The sequence below is a fragment of the Sturnus vulgaris genome, chromosome 1 (assembly GCF_052056855.1).
Source record: "Sturnus vulgaris isolate bStuVul1 chromosome 1, bStuVul1.hap1, whole genome shotgun sequence".
NCBI classification, from domain to species: Eukaryota; Metazoa; Chordata; class Aves; order Passeriformes; family Sturnidae; genus Sturnus; species Sturnus vulgaris.
Genome location: NC_142243.1, coordinates 148,669,610 through 148,692,604, shown reverse-complemented (window position 1 = coordinate 148,692,604; position 22,995 = coordinate 148,669,610). Strand labels below are relative to the sequence as shown.

General features: G+C 39.4%; 2 protein-coding genes across 2 annotated transcripts in view; one reads left to right on the top strand and one right to left on the bottom strand.

Annotated features, from left to right (window-relative positions):
• TG (thyroglobulin) overlaps nucleotides 1–22,995 on the bottom strand; it is a 142,909-nt gene that overhangs the window by 36,959 nt on the left and 82,955 nt on the right. The window lies entirely within an intron of this gene.
• On the top strand, nucleotides 723–22,207 carry SLA (Src like adaptor). Its single transcript, XM_014882138.2, has 8 exons — nucleotides 723–1,018; nucleotides 6,263–6,356; nucleotides 12,304–12,403; nucleotides 15,456–15,542; nucleotides 16,873–16,976; nucleotides 17,837–17,968; nucleotides 19,897–20,029; nucleotides 20,949–22,207. Exons 2-8 carry the CDS (start codon nucleotides 6,296–6,298, stop codon nucleotides 21,166–21,168), a joined length of 837 nt encoding a protein of 278 aa, XP_014737624.1. The 5' UTR covers nucleotides 723–1,018; nucleotides 6,263–6,295; the 3' UTR covers nucleotides 21,169–22,207.

Here is a 22,995-nt window from a genome sequence, read left to right as displayed (position 1 = left end):
GATCAGTGTTTCCTGGTTTCAATAGCATTTACTCAACAGCTCCCATATAAGCACCTACTTGGAGCTACTCTGGTGTGAAATAGGAAATCTGCTTGGGCTTGTTGGGTTACTTTGTTTTCTTGGAGTTTGTCAAGGGTTTATTAATATTTTCCTATACTATGTTAGGGATATGAGTTTTTCAGATCCAATCTTGACTATAAAAGCAAAGAGAAAACCTTAATAAATCCCTTTGAATTATATATTCATATCCACATGATAATATTCTTTAATGCTTTTAGTCAGGTTATTTTACAGGCCAGTATCTTGGTTCCTCCATCTCAGACACTGAGATGAGGAAGGTCCTGAGGCTTCTGCACTTTTTACAACTAATGTGAAAATGGGCTTCACAGACTGGCTTTCAATCCACATTTCTTCATTGCTGATCTTAAGCTTCAATTATTTGCAGACAGAGGTATTTTGGGGTGCAGAGTAAAGCATAAAGCAAAGGCTGCATTCCTATTTGGACTCAATAAGAGAGAAAAAAATGTTTTGTGCCTCTTCCCGTCTGTCAGAAAAAAAATAGCAAAAGTGCATAAAAGAAAACAGTTGGGGAATGAGCATTACTGGATAAATAAATTCGTAAGAAGAAGGAAAAAAAGAAACCCTTTTTGTGTAAGTAATGTAAACCGGGTTATTTCCCTCATTTTTTATATCTGCTGAAACCAGCCCTGATGCAATGCATTGAAAACCTCCCTGTTTTTCTCAGCCCATAGATAAAATGTGCCTTCAGTAGTGACTTGCAACAGGAACCTCATCTGTTGCAAACACTTTGAGCCTTCCTTATTTCTCAGAGAGGAAGTATGTGGCCTGTTTGGCAAATGCTGCTCTACATGACAGCGTGAACTTCACAACACACTCATTCGACCGGCTGCTCCTCGACTTGATCAGCTAAACCTTGCTGGCAGCATGAGAGCAGTACTATGACTACGGCTTTTTTCAGAAATACTGCAACCTGGAATGCCATGCCTAGCATTTAAAGGTAATCACTGCTGTGATATATTTTACATTATCTGCGTACGAGACCAAATGTTTCAATTTTATTTATATACAAGGGTGTTCTATTTCATTAACAATGACAGTGTTCAGACGTGGATTTTAAGTACCATCAAAGGCAGAAATAGAAGAGCCTGCCTTGATCCTTTTCATAAGGAGTGGTACTAAAGATAGACAGGACAAGGAGTATTTCTACTGAAACCTAAGAGTAAGATAGATGCTTAAGATCTTATGCTAAAGCAAACTGCATTTCACTATAACCAAAATATGAGTCCACAGATTAGTGGGCTTTTTATTCAAAGTGTTAGAAGTGTGCATAGTGTGGTATTTCTGTGTTGTTTCATGTATGCATGTGTCTATGAATTACTTTGATGAGAGTATCATGTTATTCTTTCTAAGTGCAAAGGTACAACTGCCTCAAAGCTGAAAGGATATTCATTTTGATTAATGATAAATTAAGGTAAATTCACAAAAAAAAAAAAATACAGTTTCTGAAATCTAAGTTTTGCTTTTTCTTTCCACACATGAAAAATAACAGGATGCCAGTGCTTTAATTTTCAAGCTAAATGAGATTCAGATATTACCTGGGAACTTTATTGAGAATTAAATTGTCAGACCTTGGCAATATAGATGTGAATATTAGGAAACAAAAATAAAATATAGTATAGCATCTCAGGAATGATAAATGTTCTAATTTTATTAGTCTATGGTATTCGTTATAGGAGGGCTCTATTCTTGTGCTTATCTTGCCTTTTTATTCCTCTTATTACTTTCATTTCTTTATATTAAGTAATTCTTAATTATATTAAATATAACTTTGAGAAAGTTCTCACCAAGTAGCAGAAATTCTTGTGTTCCATGCTATTTAATTGCTGCAGAAGCATGTTTTCTCAGAGAACAAATTCTGCAAGAGGAAGTTATTGCTACATGTGCTGCACACAGGAACTGAAAGGGAAAATTGTACCACAGGTTTTGGGGTCACACGATGTAGATCAGTGGGATTCCAGTCTTGACAGGTAAAGAATTCATATCTGCTGAGAGTTCTGATAAATAGGACATAAAGCAGGACTGGGACTGTGGATGTTTCCTCACATTCCTTTTGGCAGCAAAGATCACTAAGCCCTAATAACTGTGTGTGCAAACATCTTTCCTTGGACACTGCACAAGTGGAAAGGGAAGAGGAGGAAAGACCAATGCTTGGAACACTGTAAATGTGATCTCAATAGTTAAAAACCAAAGTTTCATGCAAGCCTGAGGAGTTGACTGGTGAGCAGTAGAGCTGTAGGTAGATTTTAGTTCCCAGCAGCCCAGTGGTTCCTCTGAGCTGAACAGCAGCTGCACTCCATGCAGGGTTGGGGTAGATAAGACACAGTGAGTTTAGAGTCTATAATTTCTCTTTAGTTCTTCCTGCATCAGTCTCAGGGAATTATTTTCTTTGGATGTGGCATAATTATCTGCTTCTGTGATGGAAGGATGGCACTTCTACTTGTTTCCCAAACTCTGTCATCAAGACTAGATATAAGAAACAAAGTTTTTACAATGAGGGAGGTGAAACACAGTTTACCCAGAGAGGTGTTAGATACCCCATCCTTGTAAACATTCAAAGCCAGGTTGGACAGGGCTCTGAGCAACCTGATCTCATTGCAAATGTCCCTGTCCATGGAGGGAGGGTTGGACTTGATTGGCCTATAAATGTCCCTTCCAACCCAAATTATTCTATGATTCAATAAGGTGAAGTGAGGTGCAGTACCTGTAGCAAATTTGCTATTTCAGAAGATTATAATCTATAAAATTGTTACTGTTCTTCTATTGGTTTAAATGAAAATAATTGGTTCACGAGATCTTTAAAGCTTCCAGTAAGTCTAGTTTTGCAGAGTGTCTCAAAATTTCAAAACACCACACAAGAATTTGTCATGCAGCGATGGAATGGATTTGTATTGTGCTGACAAAAACTCAACACAAGCCCAAACTACTTAAGCCATCAGGTTCTATCATTCACTTGAGAGTAAAGCACACTGTTGTTTTAGAAATATGACTAATTTGTACATTCTTACTCTTGAAACAGTGATATGCCATTGCCAGCAATCAAGTAGAAACAATTTTTGCCTGCCCTATTTCAAACAAAACTCCCATGTCCCATTTTCAACATCTGAATGTAGAGTCATATCTCAGAACATTTACTTCCACCACCTTTGACTGGACTACAGGAACCTTCACTCTGATCATGTGCATAATGCAGTCTTTAGCAGTAAAACCTAGTCTGATGTCTCATTTTCCTTTTAGTCACTTCGGGTAAGTGAATTAACAGCAAGGGTCAGAACTTTTCATTTTTTAAATTTTTATTGAGCGCTTCTGCCGTGAATCTGGAGAGCATCTTGAACTCTCTGTTCCTTTCACGACTTTATGCCACCAACAGTAGTTCCAGTAAAAGAGCACGGAAAATGCAACGAGAAAGAGCAAACTGCCACGTTAATGACGGCAGAGCCCGGGACGTCACTGCTCTTCTCTCTACGGAAAGTGCTTCACAACGTTTGCATTTTCCACAAGTCAGATTCTTCCACATCTCAGGCCACAGCATGGAGCTGCACGTTATGCCCTGATGACTTCAGAGGTCCTTTGAGAACAGCAATGGGATGTTTTTCTCAAAGGACCTCTGGTATGGCAGGAGGGAACCAGGCTGTGCTCTGCAAAAATACAAAGTAGGAACTTGCTTGTTGTCCAGTATTTAATCCCTCTGAACTTGACTGTGGTTTAATTGCAAACGATGTATAAGCAACCCTGCAGAAACACTTCAGGTATTTCTAAAGCAGCATTTAGAGTTCAGATCCGTAAATTCCATCTAGAAAAATGTAAGTGCCTTGGTGAAATGTGCCGTGCTTTTAGAAAGATTGAAAGCCTGAAGTAAAATTTTCAGAAGTCTTTTCACCATGCACAAATACTACGTATCACTTTCCAAAGAGGCTCAGGCCCACCCGAAATTAGGAGTAGGAAAAAGGCCACTGGTCACAAGTCTGACACTTGTAGGATGGCTTGCTCTCCTGGCCCTCAAATAACAAAACCCAGCATGAAGTGATACTTAGAGGTAAGAGTTTTGGGGTTTTTTTTTCAGACTTTTGGGACACAAAATTCAAGCAATTCTCATCTAAATATCAATTTCATGTGTCAAAATTATAGATGGACATAAGATGTTTATGCTGTCATTCTTGCCATCTACCTGGAATTGCACAAGATTTTTGGTAACTCCAGCTTAGATTCTACTCTGAGCAAGATTTGAGCTGCCCTTTTAAATTACTGCAAAAATGCATCTACCAGAGCACAGAGCTCAGCAGAGATTATCAGTCCAGGTATTTATCTCACTCTCCTGGCTGACATTTTCAGCCCTGTTGAGCTCTCTGTTGCTGTGCCCAGGAAATTTTTCAGGCTAATCTGAAGATGAGCCATGAACATCGATAGTATCTGTAGCCAAAATACTGGCTGCACTATTCCTATGGGTTTACTTCTTGCTCTTTATGGGATACAAGAAAAATGTTGAACAAGTTAAAACTGGGTCTTGCAGAAAAATACTCATACTTAGATCAGAAAATTATGATCTTGAAAGAAGACATTGCCTGACAATGTGAATTCTGGTTTCAGGTTTAGAAATTTAGATGCATTTACATGGAGAAAGATTTTTTTTTGTTCTGTTTTCTATCAAGAGACCTTTTTTAAAAACGAGAATACCCAAGTAGTTTATTTAAATTTAAAGGTGCTGTTTTATTCAGCTTACTAGACTTCTCCTATTGGGCAACACATTTTTGTTCTTGTGAAAGCAGGTTTCAGATGCTTGTCAGAAAGACACTGGCACAGCTGCACCCTCCAGATGTGCCACAAGCCAGCTCTGAGTACATAAAGTGAAGGGGTAATGTGCCAGTGAAATAGAGAATTCTAGCAAAGAGCCTTTGGAAGCAGCACTAAGAAGCTTGGAAAGCAGATGAGGTGGAGTCAAACTGTGCAGTACCATCTGTTCTAGCACTGAGCTCCTTGCATTCCATAAGGGACGACATTTATTTTCCTTGAATGGCATTTTATCCTGTAGGATGTCTTCCTAAACCGTCTGTAAGACGTTAAAAATTTATGGTATTAATCAACATACTGAAATCCTGCCAATCTTATTCCAAAAGACAATTAGCAATAAAGTCTTGCTGATGTCAGCGGTTTTACTTCTCAAGTTGGACATCTCTCCACCTGACCCTCATCAGGCTCTAGTATGTGTAAATGAAGAGCAGCACACCAAAGTCAGTAATCATCTTTGAAATATGTAAAAGTCCACAAGATGTAGAATACTTACACAATGCTACTAGAGCTCATGTTATCATTTTCACAGAGCAATGGACAGAAATACATTTTTAAAAAATAATTACTCATCAGATGGTGGTGTTATTTTCCTTTAATGTACAGTTTTTAAATAGATATAGCTTTTTGTCTTCTGCCTCTGAAAAAATACCATAGCATGATACACCTTCCAAATTCAAAATATTTATCTCTCTGTCCTTTGTCAGAATTAGGATGGCTGCAGCAAAACTATGAGAAGGAATTGTTCCCCTCACAGTATTTAGTTCCACAATTGTATGATACTGTTTCTTTTACATCCATCAAAACTTTAAGACAAGTATCTGAAGAATTTGCACAGCTGGCTTTATGCAGGAGGACTGATTTGAAATCAAACATTTTTTTAGGCAAGGTGTTACTTAAAAAAAAATTTGCCCACATTTGCTGAGGGCACAATTGCATCAGAAAAAAAACCCCAAACCTACCAAGCTATGTTCTTTGTGTTCAGTAGTAAACCAACATAATATACACACAGTGCTGAAAATCAGGGACGTTAGTCTAATTAGATCCTTTGTAGCCTCAGAACTCCAAATGCTGGAAAAACATTTTGTATACGAGATGCCCATTTGAGCACAGCCCTGCTGTTACTTCCTATTGTGCTGAGGTACTGGTAATGGAAACTTTTACTGCATCATGTTCTTCTGAGCAACTTCCCTAGCTGTGGTTTTCTGCTACTCCCCTGATAAAAGCACAAAAGTGGCGAGAGTTTAGCAAGTATGTAAAAATCTTGCATGAATTTGACACCAGAGTTCTCAAAAGCAAAACTGCACGGAATTGGAGACGCCCAAACTAGGTCATTTCTCATCTGTTAGCACAGCAGGTGTTGTTGTGATGTTAAATTTCAATGTCTGCTTTGATTTAGTTCCGAAGAACTTTGACGGAATTATCGAGCACAATGGGAAATACTGTGAAAACTCCAAGAGCACCCGAGGAGACAAACACGCCGAGCCAAACGGGTAAGCACTCATTTCATTCCTTTCCAGAGAAAAAGATGCTCGCGATATATGATAGACACAGCCATGTGTCTTTCTTCACCCTCCTGACGAGAGCAGGCAAGTGCACGGCTGCTGTGGGAGAAGGAGGGCATCCACCAGACACTGCCTATATTTAGCTACGTTTTAGCTCGTTTTCCAAGAAGCACGTTAATTAAAAACTCCAAATGTTAAACGTATTATTTGCTGGTGCTCCTTGAAAGACGTTCCTTCCAAATCAGAAAGCACAGAACTGCTGCTTCAGAAACCAGGAATGCTGTGTTTTGACATAATTGCATGTGATATTTTATACAAATTTGTTCTTGAAATTTGGGGTTCCTTCATTTAAGGTCAAAAGTTCTAATGATGTATTGCATTGAACCTCATTTCAGATAATTGCATTAAAAGTAGCACACAGCCAACCTGTCACCAGATTTATCCATAAAGGCTATAGAGGAATTCAAGTTTCAGAGGGCAAGCTGCCAAAGAATAATATAATGCATCTGCCCTCTGCATCCACACGTGAATAAATCAGGTTGCAAATCCTCCCTGCCACCTCTGTAGGCTGTTAGAGGTCATGCATTGTGGGGGAAAGGAAGAGGGATTTGGTGATCAGCTACTACAAACTGTGAGTGAGTGGGTAGAGAGCCAGTAGAGCCTCAGCCCTCAAGGTGCACTAACACAGGCAGCTGGCACAAGAGCTGCAATAAATCACTCCCCAAAGGTGAAGAGGAAAAAGCAGTTTGGGTTTTTTTCTTTGGGTTTGCAATGGATTTTTTTAAAGTAGGTTTTGTTGGTTTTTTTGGTTTTGTTTTGTTTTGTTTTGTTTTTTAATTTCGGGGTTTTCCCATGAAAGCTTTTCTGATTGGGCTGCTCATTATTATAAGGATAGGAAATCAGCATGGTTTCATTTTTGCTGCAAGGAAACCCGGCCCTGCTCTTAGTATGGTAAGGAACTCACTGACATGGGTAGCCATGCAGCCCCCAGTCCTAACAGCAGAGGCCAAAAGCTACTCAGCATATTGCTAGTTTTTTTTGTTTTTTTTTTTTTTTTTGGTGAAGAAGAGTGTCTTATGTTGATACTCCCAATAACTGCTGACACAAATACCACATAGAAACACCAAAACAGAGATATGCACTCCCTCAAAGCAGGACCTTGCTGATGAACAGGCCATGGCAGTGACCAAGTTTGTATGGTCCTGCACATGCCAGAAGTCAGGATTTAGCAGGGCTAAAAACAACTGTAACCCTTTCTGTGATGGAAATAGAACATATCCATAAAAGACAATCTGCAAACATTGATAGCACAGTGGTTACAAGGCGAAAATATCTACTTAGTAATTCAAGACACAATCTACTTGAACTGTCCTACACATCTAGCAAGGGGTGTTGTTAGTCCTAGCTGACCTCCTGCTACCACCTGGGGAGAGGACAAATGTCCTGCAATTGCAGTGGTGCCTGCCAAGGCTGTAGGGATGTCTCAGACACTCTCACAGCTGAAATTGCATCATATACCTATGTTTAATCATCCAAAGGCAAGAAGGTTGTCACAAAAATGATCAGTGATGGAACACCTCTCCCGTGAGAAAAGGTCTAGAGAGTTAAGGTTATTCAGCCTGGAGAAGAAAAGGCTCCAGGAAGACCTTACTGCAGTTCTCAATACTTAAAGAGGACTTATATAAAAGATGGAGATGGACATTTTAGTTGGGCTTGTTGTGATACAGAAAAGGATAATGGTTTTAAGCTAAGGTAGAGTAGATTTAGACTACATATAAAGAAGAAATTTTTTATGATGGGGGTGGTGCAACACCAGACCAGGTTGCCCAGAGAGGTGGCAGATGCACCACCTCTAGGAACTTTCAAGGTCAGGGTGGTCAGGGCTCTGAGCAACTTGATCCAGTTGAAGATGTCCCCACTCATTTCAGAGGGTTGGACTACATGACCTTTAAAGGTTCCTTCCAACTCAAACTATTCTAGGATTTTAGGATTTATCAGCCTGAATAGCTCTTTGGATCCATTCATCTCTTAGTCTGGGTCAGACTTTCATGAAATGCTCTTAATGAAAGTCGGGAATACAAACTCAGTACTGTCATCCAAATCCAATGAAAAAAGGCTTCTAAAAATGGACCTGGTACCAAAGTGTGTATTGGGGTTCATCCAGTGAGTTTGTATCTGTATGCCTCCCTGAGCAGATCAAACTCCAAATCACATCACAAAACACAGAACATTTCCACTAGGCCAGGAACAGACTTGATTTAACTGGGGTAGAGGATCCAATCCATGGACTTTCAATAGTTGAAATAGTTATTAGGAGAAGTAGGTTTGACACTGGCTCATTTCAGTGAGACTGAATAAAATGAAGTACAGAAACAGAAGGGAAGGAATGAAAGGAAAGAGTTTCCAACAAAAAGGGGGAAGAAAACAGATAACTGCAGTCTGCAGACTTGATCTGCAGTGTTCATCAGACCCTTATGAGTCCCTGGTGCTGCCTGAAATTTGCACTGAAAGCAAAACCTTGTGCTTTCCTCACCACCAGTGTGCCAGTCTTGGCCCTGAGAAAAGGTGCAGTGTATAAGCTGCTTCCCAAGGAGGCATTTGGACCCCAAAGACAACTGCACCCCACTGCCAGCACACTGTACAGCATTCCTGGCACAACCCAGGGACTGATGACAGAGCAAGCAGAACAGCAAGGGGTCATCAAGGGTTGTGAGCCCCTCTCTGTCCTTCTTTGGGACCCTGAATCAAGGGTTAATCCTTTTGGGCTGCACCTGCACAACTCTCAGTTCCCAAGCTGGGTGGTTTAGATCTAGCTTGGGTACCAAAGTGTGACTCTGTAGCCACACCTTGTGGTGCTGCACAGTTTCCCAGATTCACATGAGTGCCCTCCTTCACCCTCTCTGGTGCACCCCATGCCATAAATCATAATATTTCTGCTGGCCAGTAAAGCTGGATGATGCATGGAGCTCAACTCCAAACAGTTCATTCTCACTCCAGACATGGACCACGTCAGTGCACAGCACAGCAGATTTTTGAGGGTGATGAGCTGGATCTGGATGCTCTGCCTATGCTCCCTCTACTCTAATAATGCTTCATAGTCCATTCCCAATTTATAATTTGAAGAATACAGTATTCAGTCTCCCACTTTGCAACACATGAGGGTGTAAAGGCATCTAAAATTAGCATGTATTTCACATTCATTTCCTACTCCTAGAAAAACCACCAGAATTAACACCTGATGCAGTGGAAATGATTGTGCTTCGATCTTTCCACTCTAACTTTTGAGTTGTTCCATTTCAGATGTAACCTACATTTGCACTGGGTAGGAGAGTTTGTGTTAGATAAACTCAGGCAAATCTTTTTTCTTTTATATCTTAAAAGTGTGGGGAGCTCATCAGATCAAATCTATTAGATCACTGTGAAATTTAGGCGTGGAGAAAGCGTGTAATTTGTTTAGTTCCTGTTTCCAGGCTTTTGTGTTTGTAAGGAGCTGGTATGGGTTCTGTGAAATTTCGTAGTGTGGTGGGTATTTTGCATGACCAAAAAACCCAGCGAGGTTTGACTTAAATACCAATCAAAATGACGTGAAGAAGGAGGGGGTTCACTCCTTTCCTTGCACTTTAATATAATTGTATGTAGTTTAAGAGGTAACATTTGCATGGATGTAGAAGATAACACTCTCATGTATTCCTTCCTTTTCAGAACTACAAATTAACATGCAAAACTGAAACCAAAATTAATATAAATATGAGAATGTAAGCAAAGTAACACACATCTTGCTGGATGCTGGAGCAGACAAAAAGTCACTTACCCCACAGTGCATAACAAAATGCAAATGACCAGTACACAAGGAAGGAGAGCAGAAAAGCACTGATTTTCCACTCTTTCACTATGGAAGCAGAATATTTCTAAATAAACAGCATAATTTTTTTAAAAAAGCATTGCTAAAGGCTTTAATTGTCCTTAAGCTAAAAATAATTATAGTCAATGATTCAATGTAGTATTGCATGATGTTTTATAACCTGCAATGAGAAATTAAGTGATGGCACTTTATCTTAATTTTGTTTTTTTAAAATGCATCTTCTGGCCTCTATTTCTTCTAGTAGTCCTGGTAAAGACTTTGTTTTATCAAAAAGGCTCAAAAATCTCAAAAAATTCTTAGGTGTTACTAGCCTCAGACACTAAGTAGCTTCATAGACAGGAAGGTGCCACTAGGTTTTCTGTGCGGAACAAGGAAGCCATCAAAGGCTTAGCACAGAATTTCTTCAATAGAGTTGAATTATGTGTCTAATAAGTTGTATTAGATTAATCACAGTGGCTGGCTGTACTGGACTAGTCCAGTTTAATTCAGTGACACTAATCAACCTAGAAAATCATGGCAATACCAGTATTAAACCCACTCTCAAAATAATCATAGAATGGTTTAGCTTGGAAGGGATCTTAAAGATCATCTAATACCATTCTCACTGCCATGGGCAGAGATTCCATCTCCTAGATCAAGTTGCTCAGACCCCATCCAACCTAGCCTTAAACACTTCCACAACTTCTCTGGGTAACTTGTTGTGTTTCTTTTCCTCATGTTTCCCTCAGCCTTTTACTGTTACCTCTGTCAGTTGTTTCCAAGGCCCTGAGACACATAGCTAAAAACACAGACCATTCATTCAGGGTGTTACACCTAGGTTTCCCCCAAAAGTTATCTTCCTTAAAGAGAAATTGGCAACAAATCTATAGTAAATGAGAAAAAACTAACAAGATACACAAGTGTTTCTATCTCTCTATCTAATTTCTTTCTTTCCTACCCTGAATTCACACTCATTTTTGCACATGCTGGGCTGCACAGAGTGGGAAGTATGGAGATCAAACAACCTCTGCAAATGCAGTGCTAGATGGTGTTCCTAAGGATCAGGGTGCTGATCCTGGTGGAAGCAGAGGGAAGCTCTGTCTCCCTGTGAGATCATGGAGGGTGATCACACTGAGATGACTGAGATCACAGAAGGTAGGAACTGCTTCCAGGAGAAACACAGGCAGTGTATGGCACAATCCCTCTTGCCAGGACTTGTGACAAAGAGCCCAAAACACCCACCATGACATTTCTGAGTCTCCCCTCTGTCAGCATTTACTGGGCACCAGAGATTCCAGCAGGATGAGGAGCAGTTCATGTTTGATAGTCCCAGTCTTGTGTGAAGTGCTCCACGCTTAGAGACACAGAAGAGTGAACCTGTCCTATACAGGGTCCAAGTCCCAGATTCATCCCAGCTGATAATAAAAGGTCTTCTCATCTCTTTGCTGACCTCAGCTCTGCAAATTGCCATTGTACAATGGTTTCAACCTAAACACCCCTGTGCCTGTTTTCTTTCACTGAAGCTCTAGTACAGTCTCCATGCAATGGTGACAACAAAGTGCAGTGGCTGATCATCAAGGATTAAAAAAGTGATGGAAATGGGCAGTAATGGCCACACTCTCATTGATCTTGATCTAAACTGATTTCATACCATTGAAAAGTATCAGTGGTGTAAAATCATGAAACAATTCAACATGCATCTTCCTTTTCTTAAATATAATACTACAGAAATTTAGCTGGAGGCAATTAGAGACAGTGGCATTACTCAAACTGGGTTACTTCCTAATACTATAAATAATTACTAATTTTTTCGTTTCAAACTGAATATGTCCTTTAAATATGGTAATTGCTAGAAAAATTGGTCTGAATTTAGTTGCTTACAATTAACCACATGACCTTTTTCATTTCTAGTATCTTCACAGTCTTCTTATAAATCTATAGGCTCTTCTTTAGCTCCTTGCATTTATTAAGTGACATTTCAGAGATTTTTTTTCCCTATTTGACCTACTACATAAAATCTATCATCCTCAAAGAAAAATCCATTTTTGTCTCAGAGCTCTACCTTTAAGTGGCCTTTTCTTTCTTTTTTCACAGGTCAGGAGAGTGACTTCCTGGCTGTTCTCCATGACTATCCTTCAGCAGACATAAGCCAACCTATATTTCATGTAGGGGAAAAACTACGTGTGCTATCAGAGTAAGTTGATCAATTTCTTTTTAAAATGAGTTTTATTATAACTGAAACAAAGCTCTGTTTTATGCACTTGGACCAAATTGGATGAAATGTAAAATGAACTGAGTTCAGAATTTTCAAGGAAAGATGCTTAGCCCTAGTGTAAATTTCTGCATAGTTTCAGGATTTGAGATTAAAAATGTCTTTGATCCATAGATTTCTCTTAGGTTTCTCAAGATGGATTCAAACTCTATTCTAAAACAAGACTCAGAACAATTCTGCTTTGAAAAATGATTATGAGAAAGTATTCCCCAAATGTAATGGAAAACAGAGTAAGAGCCAAAATAGTTTGAATCAAATAGAAAAGGCAAGTCACTCTGAATTTCTTTATGTCAAGTGTGTCTGTCATTAAAGCAAATGTAAAAAAAATAAAATAAAATAGGGGGGTATTTCTATTTTTTAATCAATTATGCATTTTCTTAGTGAGGAAAAAAAGAGAGATTTCTCAGCCAGTTCCACTCAAAAAAATTAAGAGCCCCAGAAGTAAGTAGGCTTAAAAACACTAGTTCAGAATGACCTTAACCACAGTGCAACATTACCAGACATAAGAATGAGCACACATACAGAAAAATGGAAGCCAGCAGCCCTGATGTTCTTTTAGGCACAGCTTGTATCAGCACACAGTGACCTCCTGGAAGTTACTCAGCCCCACAGCCACTGTTTGCAGTGCTCAAAATGAAATGAAAGATTTTTTTTGCATCGGGTTTAGCAGATGGATTCAAAGGGAGACCAGACACATTAATAGCAGAGGAATCCTTGGAGGACTTTTAAAATAATTTTTAAAGATTCTCAACCAGATAGTCAAATGGCTGGAGGAGAGAAGTACTCAAGAGAAGCATCACGGATGACTGATGAATTCTCAGACTCCTCCAGGCCACCATGACCTGCAGTGGCCTTTGTCAGTCACAGGCTGACCCCAAATGGCTGCACTTATGTTCCGCTGACACAGCGCTTTCTCTGCCTCCCTGAACCTAAGGGTCCCAAGACTCAGACAATGCCACTGCATAAATTTTCTGCTGATGGAGAGCTCCTCTAAACCAGGGGAATTCTTCTCTGCTAGCTTCTAGCAGTGTAAACCTTGCTGCAGTTTGCAGAAAATACATGACATGGTACAACAACTGCTTTAGCTTGGAAATTCCAGCTTAAAGCCTCACTCTCAGATTTCATCAGCTACAGGCCCTCACACCACCACAGGACTGCCTATTCCCATCTCAATGGGAATTACATGTGTGGTATATTGTACACATAGACTGCAAAGTATCATCTACTGCAGGAACAACTTCTAAAAGAATAGGCTTTGGCAGAAGAAGTTTTTGACGTTTGTCTGCTGTGCAGTGATCAAGGGCTTCTCCTGATGGATAAATTAGATCCAAAGCAAGCCTTGATGGGAACTTTCTTCTTATTTTGAATGAGCTTGTTCACAGAAGACGAGACAGTCCAACACTGTGCAAACCACAGTGTCCTGATGAAGGACCTGCTGGGGGTATGTGCTAATGTCAGTGGGAATTGTTTGCCTGAAGCCTCTTCCTGCTCATAAGCTGTAATTCTTTTTCTGAAATCATTCAAAGAAGTAAAATACAGTAAAAAAGAAGAGTAATGTTGCATGACCAGAGAACAAGTGATGAGGAGTCACCACAGAGGAGTCAGCACAAGCAGCAGCTTGTACTGCTTTTACAACAGTAGCTTTTCAGCCTTCTACCAAAATGGTGATGTGTAGTGGCAATCAGCCCCAGCAATCCTGCCAGGAACAGGACATATGGAACCTCCATAGGAAATCAGCTCCTCACAGATACTTGTGACTGCTCTGGGTTGGCAGAATTATATAAGCACCACTGGCAATTTCTCACTCTCCACACTGGTCAGGCACAGATAAACTGCATTTGGCTGGCAGAAGTCAAATCAAATGTCCTCTAAGATTTGCCCCAATCTACACAATTTCTGTAGCTCCTGCCCAGGAGACATGTGCTGCTTTGGGATTTTTTAATCATCATAAGGATTTTTCAGGGTTATTTTGGAGGGAGAGAGATGACGAATCTCTCAGTTTGTTTTTGTTTCTTATTGCAATTCTTGGTTCTGTCTAGGAGAGTTCTGGGGGAAAAAAGACAAAAATAACCTAAAATTCTCATAGATAAATTAATTTCATCTGGAAAAACCAAACGCAAAACTTTCAGGACCTTGAAATTTCCAGCTCTGAGCTGATACTTCCCCTTTTCCCTCAGCACAAACATTCTAGACAATGTTCCCAGCAGCTATAGCTCATGACATTCTGTGTGTGTGATTTCAACACAGCTATTTTGACACATACTGAGATTCTGATCTGAGTCTAGACATTATTTTGGAATCATTTATATGAACATCCACAAAAACAGCATTCAAACACAAGACACAGTCATTTGGATTCAAACTCTTAAAGTGAAGGTGCAAAGAACCCATCAGTCATCAGCATCCTTGCACTACAAGTAAAGTTCTGCAGCATCCCTGTGAAAATTCTTAGTACCTTGTATTTCTGAAGGGATTCAAGAGTCAAAGCCAGTATCACAGCACTAACTTAAGGTATATTGGGGAAAACACATACCTGCAGCTTCAGCTGCAAGGTCTATTTATTGGAGTCTGGTCTGCAGCTCATGGAAGACAAGGAAAAAAGCAAACCACAAAGCAGGTTCTGTTGAACTGACAGCCTGTTCCCAAGCAGACAGGCTCCATTTCCCAGGAACCTCTACCCTGGAGTTATGGGGCTGTCCAGACACAACACACTCAGCTGTAAACTGAATATCTTGGACACCAGTATAAGTCTAGCTGTGGGAAGGCAGAGCACAGCATGGTTTAACCACTGAGTATTTATCCTTCTTCTTTCAACTACAGAAAAATATTTTATTACTTACATAATTTAAATGGAACAAATGTAGCTTATTTCTGTGTCCAAATTTAATTCTCAAGTAGGTTTAGAAACGGAACTACTCTAAATGAAACCAAACAGAGTTCCTTTCTGAATGTCCCTTCTCTTGTTTTCACACAGTGAAGGAGGCTGGTGGAGAGTCCATTCTCTTACAACAGGTCGAGAAAACTATATTCCAGGAAAATATGTAGCAAAGGTTTATCATGGGTAAGTAAATGCATTTCCATAGCCTTTCAACACCACATTTTTACAGATTCTCCTCTGATTACTCAGAGTCATAGTCCAAAAAATGCCAATAGTGACTTGACAGACAAATTTTATTTATTGACAGTCTAAAATACATCTTTTGAAAATCCAAATTTAAATTTAAACTAAGTGAAAAGTAAAATCCTTCTTTTAAATGCTGGAAAGAGCCAAAACCACCTCAAATCACAGATAAGTTATTTAATATACATCTGTTGCATGGACTGATCTCCAACTTAAAGACATTGACGAAGAGAGGCTATTTAGAATGATTTTTTAATACTTACATAGAGTAAAATTTTAGCTAGGTTTGCTCATGGAAAACAGGTCAAAAAGACCAAATAGAAATGCTAATAAGTCATTCAAGAATGTAAACTTTCTCACTGGAAGAACTAAGGAAATTTCAGACATTTCTTGTTACCATAGACACCACTCAGGAAAAAAAAAACAAAAAAACCCAACAAAACATTAAAGCACATACTTAAAAGTTTTCTGGCAAATGTTTTAATACCTGTTTAATTTTAAGGATATGAACTGTGAATGTCACTGTGAACTATGCAAGTACTTAAATTTTAACATGCTTTTACATCCTCCTGAAACTGCAATACTTTCCCAAAGGCAGGGCACAGATGTGGGGTAATGGAAGCTACTGTCTGAAACTTCAATGACAGCAGACTGGATCAAACACAGAAGAACAACTTTAAAATAGAATGCCAGTAACTCTAGAAGAGCTGAGCAAGCCCAGATGCATGGTGAGACACTGGCTGTGGCAAAAACACAGCAGTGCACCAAGTTCTGGTGAAAATTTGTAGGGCTAATTCCACTTTCCTTTATCCATAAAGTCCATTAACTTAAATGGTTAAACTGTCCCCTAGAAGAAGCAAAATAATTGTAACTTATTTAGGGTTTATTTATGATACAATTTGGGGTTAACAAAAGTGGTTTAAATGAAAAGAGAGACATAACTAATGCCACAGATGTCATCAATATATAATATGAATCTGTCCCCAGCAATACAGATCAAAGCAGCTCAAAAAGTTTTGTTTTCCCTAATAACTCCAAACCTTTTTACTCTTCTATTAACCTCACAAAGGTTAATGGAACTCAAAATCAACAAAATTTCTCCATAAACTGGGGAAATATGCCTGAAGGTAGTTGAGAGAATAACTATAGAAAGCCACAGTGTTATTTTTGCAGTCACTTTTCCTGGCTAATGCAGCACTTTCACAGCCACATGCTGCTCACTGTCTTACTGGTGTCCAAGTTTCAGAATTTGTTTTTTCCTGCTTCACAGCTGGTTATTTGAAGGGCTGGGAAGAGAAAAGGCAGAGGAACTTCTACAGCTACCCAATACCAAAGTCGGCTCCTTCATGATCAGAGAGAGTGAAACTAGGAAAGGTGAGACAATAAAGATTTTTTCCCTCTTGATCTCAGGCATTAACAGTTTTACAGCTCTTTAATTCACTCCCTGTCCTGCTTCATATGGATCAGTCCAAAACCAGAAAAGGTATATAATGGGAAGGTGAATGCACCCAGTGCAGTGTGCCAGCCTTTACCAGTCACCTACTGGAAACAGGGTTATTGATGGCCATGGAAAGTTCCACAGGCATCAGCACAAACAAGACACAGTTGTTTAAACACTATTATTTACTTTGGTTGCATGCAAACCTTATGAGGCAGTGGGACTTTCAATGAAGGAAAAGTCATAGCTTTGCCTTGGTCCACAAAAGATTGATTCAAGAAGTTGCAAAATGCACACAAAGCAGTGGGAGTGGTGGATAAATGTGTTTACTATATAAACAAGGGAGATCTTTTATTTATTTTAAAAAATGACTGGCCTTCAATTTTATTTTCTTTCTTTTGCTACATGGGAATTATACTGTATCAACTTTATACTTTTATTTTCTTCATTGGGGACATAGAAACAGAATCATAGAATGTTCTGAGTTGGAAGAGACCTACAGGGATCACTGAGTCCAACTCCTGGCCCTGCACAGGACCACTCCAAGAATCCCACCATGTGCCTGAGAGCATTGTCCAAACTCTTTGTGAATTCTCTCAGGCTTGGTGCTGTGACCACTCCCCTGGGTTGTGGTCAGGGACAACTCAGGGTTGTTGTCTGAAACTCAGGGTTTTTCAGCTATTTCTAAGATGTTTTGAGTAATGGCATCACATCTTACAGATCCTCTATTCTGCTGCAGATAGCCAGCCAGAACTGCAGCCCTATGTTGGTGTAATTCGTTGTTCTGTCTCTCCAGGGTTATATTCCTTGTCAGTGAGGCACAGGCAAGTGAAGCATTACAGGATCTTCCGCCTCCCCAATAACTGGTATTACATCTCCCCACGGCAAACCTTCCAGTGCCTTGAAGACCTTGTCAATCACTACTCAGGTAAATATAAGTGCAGAAAAAACATATTTTCCACTTGCAACTGTAAAACTATCTGTCAAAGGTCTAGAACAAGAAGTTCTGCCTATGTCCAAGACTTGCAAATACTATCACAGAACAAGCAATGGAAAAATGTTTAGGTTTATATATTTTACTTTATTTTTCATCCTAAATAAAAATATGCTGCCCTTAACAGTAGAACTAAAATCAATACAAGAACTCAGCTAAATGAGGCCAGATAGGCTCTGTCTGTATTGGTGTTTTGTATGATATTGATGATATTGTGTAGGATATTGTATGGCCATGTCAATAACACTGTTTGAGCCAGACACCAGGGTCTAGTGGTTCCCTAGAAAACTTCCAAATGCAGTTTGGAGGTCAGCACAGGTCAGGGATGCCCAGCCCCTTTCAGAACACATCTAAAGTCAAAGTGGGAGCATACAAAAATGTTCAGCTGTACAGAAGCCATGTACTCGTAGTTCTGGGTTCCAGAGACAGATTGCAACTCCTGGCTGACTCTGTTTGCCAACATGAAGATGTCTGCCATTCATTTATTTGCCATTTAGGCAGGCAGATGGATTCAAGGCATGCAACATCAGATGCTCTATTCATGTTTTCTTAAAGAACCACTACAGTACACAATCTTATCTGCAGTAGAAAATTTTCAGAAATGTTGTAAGCTTCTTCCCTGTCACTTCAGAAGAAGTGTATGGCAGGAATTTATCAGCAGAATTTATATCAAGAGGCTCAAGCTGTTAGCTCAATTGCAGAGTCAGCTGTCACCATTACTATCAGTCCAGTGGATGACACCATTTTCAATGATAGTTTTTCAGATTTACAGCAATTTAACCTGTGCCAGAAAGGTAACTTGACAAATGACACAATTAAGTGGCTGCAGTTACCATGCATCATAATGACAACATTCTAAAATGAGAAAGGAAATTGCAAAAAACTAATTGCCTAAAAGTTACGAGAGAACAATAAGTTCTGTACTTTAAAAAGCAATGGGTTTTCTGTAATTTTAAAAGTGTGAAGTTCCCATAGTTAAGTATTTCACAAGTAAAAGTGTGATGGCCAAAGAGTACACTGATAAACTGAGAAAAAAAGTCATTCACATTCAAAACAAGCAAATGAAACTTTCAAGTCCAATGATATAAAGAGAGGAGTAAGAACTTGGACAGGAGATATATATGTTTACATGTTAACTAGTTGACACCTTTCACCATTTAGAACGAAGAAAACAATCAGTGCCTAAAATCTGGGCTGGAACAGAACCCAAAACTTGCAACAATTAACATTTTTACTTGAGTTATAGGTGTAAGAGGAGACATAGTTAGATTTAGGTCTCCTCCCACCATGAGAAGATACAGAATCTCACTCTGAAATAAGACTCAGAGTCATAGAACAGCAGCATTTAGCCATGAGTTCTCTGCTTAGGCAGAAGAGTATCTGTGATGTTCCTAGTGGAGCAAGAAGAGGGTAGAGCACAGAAACACTGATAAAAGTAACATGTGAACCTCGATTCATTCCACAGTCATGTTCCACAGAAGAGAATGTACCCACACAATCCAGTCTAATCTTTTTGCTCTATCTGCATGGCTGAGACAATAGGAAGCAAAACAAATCTCACTGAAGGCTCAGAAAAACTGGGTTTAAGTTTCTGCTCAGTCACAAAATTCCTTCTAGTCTTTGAGCAAGTCACTTTCTGTGTCTCAGTTCCTCAGTTCTACTGTATGAAATATACTCAATGAAAAATTAAAAGGCAAAGGTATGAGGAAAGGAAAAATTAAGCCTGTATTACTGTGTCCTTGCTGAGAACACACAATTTTTGACTGCTACTGCTGAATCTAAAACTGTTTATTTGAGGATGCACCAGGGAAAGAAAACAGTAAGCAAAGATTGACTGTCTGTGTATTCGTTTTCCTGTTCAGAAGTTGCTGATGGTCTCTGCTGTGTCCTTACAACACCGTGTCTTACCCAGTGCACTAACAACAACACCGTGGTGGATCCAGTTCCCCCTGTGGTGATGCGGAATAAAAATTTCAACTGGAGGAACATTCACAGGTACCACATACAGCACAGGCTGCCAGAAACAACAGGGGTGTTTCCCAGCTGTGCACATACTTGTACTTGCAACACAGAAGACACAGCTATTTATTTCCTTCTCCTGAAAGCATTTTTATATCTTGGACAATCTCACATCAGGCAAATCCATGAAAACTGTATGCCTAGCTCTCTAACTGATAATCTAGGTTCAACTTTGAAAGAAAGTATAGTTAGCATTCAATCATTTCTCCTATGCAGCTATCCATGTGTTCAGTCCCTTTGGGACTCCTGAGTCCTTTCACCAAGGGGCAGGAGTCACAAAGCCCAGTGACATCCACCCCTGCTGGTCCATCCCCACTGATGTGCAGTGGCTCACAGGTGAGCTGTGGCAGCAGAAGTGGCTCCCCCTTTTCACACACTCAGGAAGCAGCACAGGTGCAGTGAACACTTTGTCCAAGAATAAACCTTTCCTATTGTGTCTCTCTTGACACACAGCCCAATTCATGAGATTTCTAATATCACAACTGCCACAAGAGAAAGTAGGTCAGGTTTCAGAAGCTGGGGAAACAAGCACCCTCAGAAACAAAAGCACTTTTTACCTTTGAAGAGTAAATTTCCTTCCACTACACTTTCTTCACAAAACATTCATGTGCTTACAAAGGCAAGAAAATTTTGAGCAGTACTGAGGTAATTTTTCCTACATATTTAGAAGAGAATACAGATTATACTTCCTTTTCAAGGGTCAAAAATATTTAGATATTACTGTTGTACTGTTTTTTTTGAGAAATGCTAAGTGACAGAAATGCTTAGTGATTTATGAGGCAGAAATGTTTTTATACAACAAAAATAACATTATTAGGGTTAACAACTGTTAATATTATCCCAAGAGGCTCAGTCCAGGTATCTGAAATGGTAACAAAATGTTGTTCTTTTAAAGGCTGGAGGTGACTGAAGATACTAAAAGCACCCTGGCAGCAATGGATGACTCTTGCCTCAGCTATGGCTTGAGGGAAAGCATCGCTTCCTACCTCTCCCTGACTGAGGATGACAACACTTCTTATGCAAGTGCCAGAAAGAAGAAATCCCAATCTCTCATATACACAGGAAACAAACGTAAGAGTGCCCTTCACTTGCCACCTACATTCTATGACAACTAAATATAAGACAAACAGGAAAAAGCCAAAAACTGATGAGTTAGAAGAGAAACCAGAGCATCCTGTGGTCCTGCCATCCTTCAACAGCTGGGAAATACAATCAGCTAGACTGGTGACCAAACACCAGCAGTTCTTCTGCATTTCCTCTTCTGAATGTTAACCAGAGGCCCTCTCAAGGGTGCTATCTCAGCCATGGCATATGCTGGGATCGTCCCCAGTGCACCAGAACTGGTTCACAAGCAGGAGAAACTGAGATAGACTCTGTGTCAAAAGCCAAGTGGTGCAGGTGACTCTTCAGCAGGGGCAATGCCCAGCATTGTACAGAGGTGACTGCATAAGGAAGGACTAACTGCAGCTCGAGAACTTAATTTAAGTCTTACTCTGGTATTCTCCACAAGGCTGAAAACCTTCTTTACAGAACCTATCTACACTGAAAAAAGGAGCATTTTTCTTCTCAAGATAGACTTATCCATTGTCATCAAACACCCCAAGAAATTATCTAACAGCGGGCGTCCAAGAAACACCTGATTATAGTGATTCCATACTTATATTTTAGGAGAAAAAAAAAATCACTGACTTTAAAAGTAGCATTTAATTCACTTGCTGGCAATGGCCTGCAGTGTCATAAAATAGTCACAAAATTAAGAACAGGCTTAATTCACCAAGAAAAGCAGCTCCTGCTTATACCTGAGATGGGAGTTCAGGCATATTCAAACATGTTATTCAGCTGGCCATAGTAAAGCAGATAAACAGAAAACAAAGGAGAGTTTGATTGAAAAGTAAGATGTGATGATATTGTGCCTGCTAAGGGTGGCTTGCAAAGGTGTGACCTTTTATGTGTACAGGGAGATATTTTAACTTTGACTTCTGAAGTCAGCCACATATTTATGTATAATATTTATATTAATAGCAGCTTTTAAAATAATTAAACTAAGGGAACAAATCAGTAACAGTGGATGTTAGAGATTTTTCCTAATTTTTTTGTCTGACGAGAGTTATGTCAAATAGTAATTAAAGTTTCCATTAAACCACTTAAGGATTAGAGGGTTTTCTGAAATTTTATTTATTTTTTTACAGGTATGTACCCTTTTCTAAGTGATAAAAGAGCAAGTAGCATTTTCCTTTGAACCTGCTTGTGGTTGCTTTCTAGACCAAGCAATCACTCTTGTCTGAGTGTGTAAAATGCTGCAATCTATGCTCTCAAGCTGAGAAAGTTTCAATCCTATATTCTCTTGTACCTTTTTGCACAGATTTGAATAATGAAGGTTTGGTGAAATAGAGAATTGGAGAGGTTATATAAATAAATATATATATATATATATATATATATATGTATGTATATAATCTCTAAACATCTTTTAGGACAAATCTATGTGCTCTTTAGATCTTGTATCAGGTCGTTTGCACTAGCAAGAAGGGTTCAGAAATCAAAATATTTCACAGCCTGTTTAAACATATTTCATCCTTCATAAAGGATGAATGTAGTTTAGCTGGCAAACATTGAACTCCAAGAAGCAAAACACACTCAGGAAGTCTAGGCATTTGCATAATCTGATTACTGTTACTGATAATCAATACATTATGGTGCCTGCATTTTATCCATGAAAAGTGTGTGGGGAGCATTTCAGTTTTCTAAGTCATGACTTGTATTTATTCATTAAAATAATATTCGAAGTTACTCTGTGTTGCTTTTAGAAAACGGAAAACCCGCTGTGCAACTAGTACAGAGCACCCAGCCTTGCAATGCCAGTGCCAGAAGGAAGGAAGGTGACAAAAGAATCCCAGAGCCCACACAACTGGCAGCACTCAGACACACTCTGTGAGAAGGGG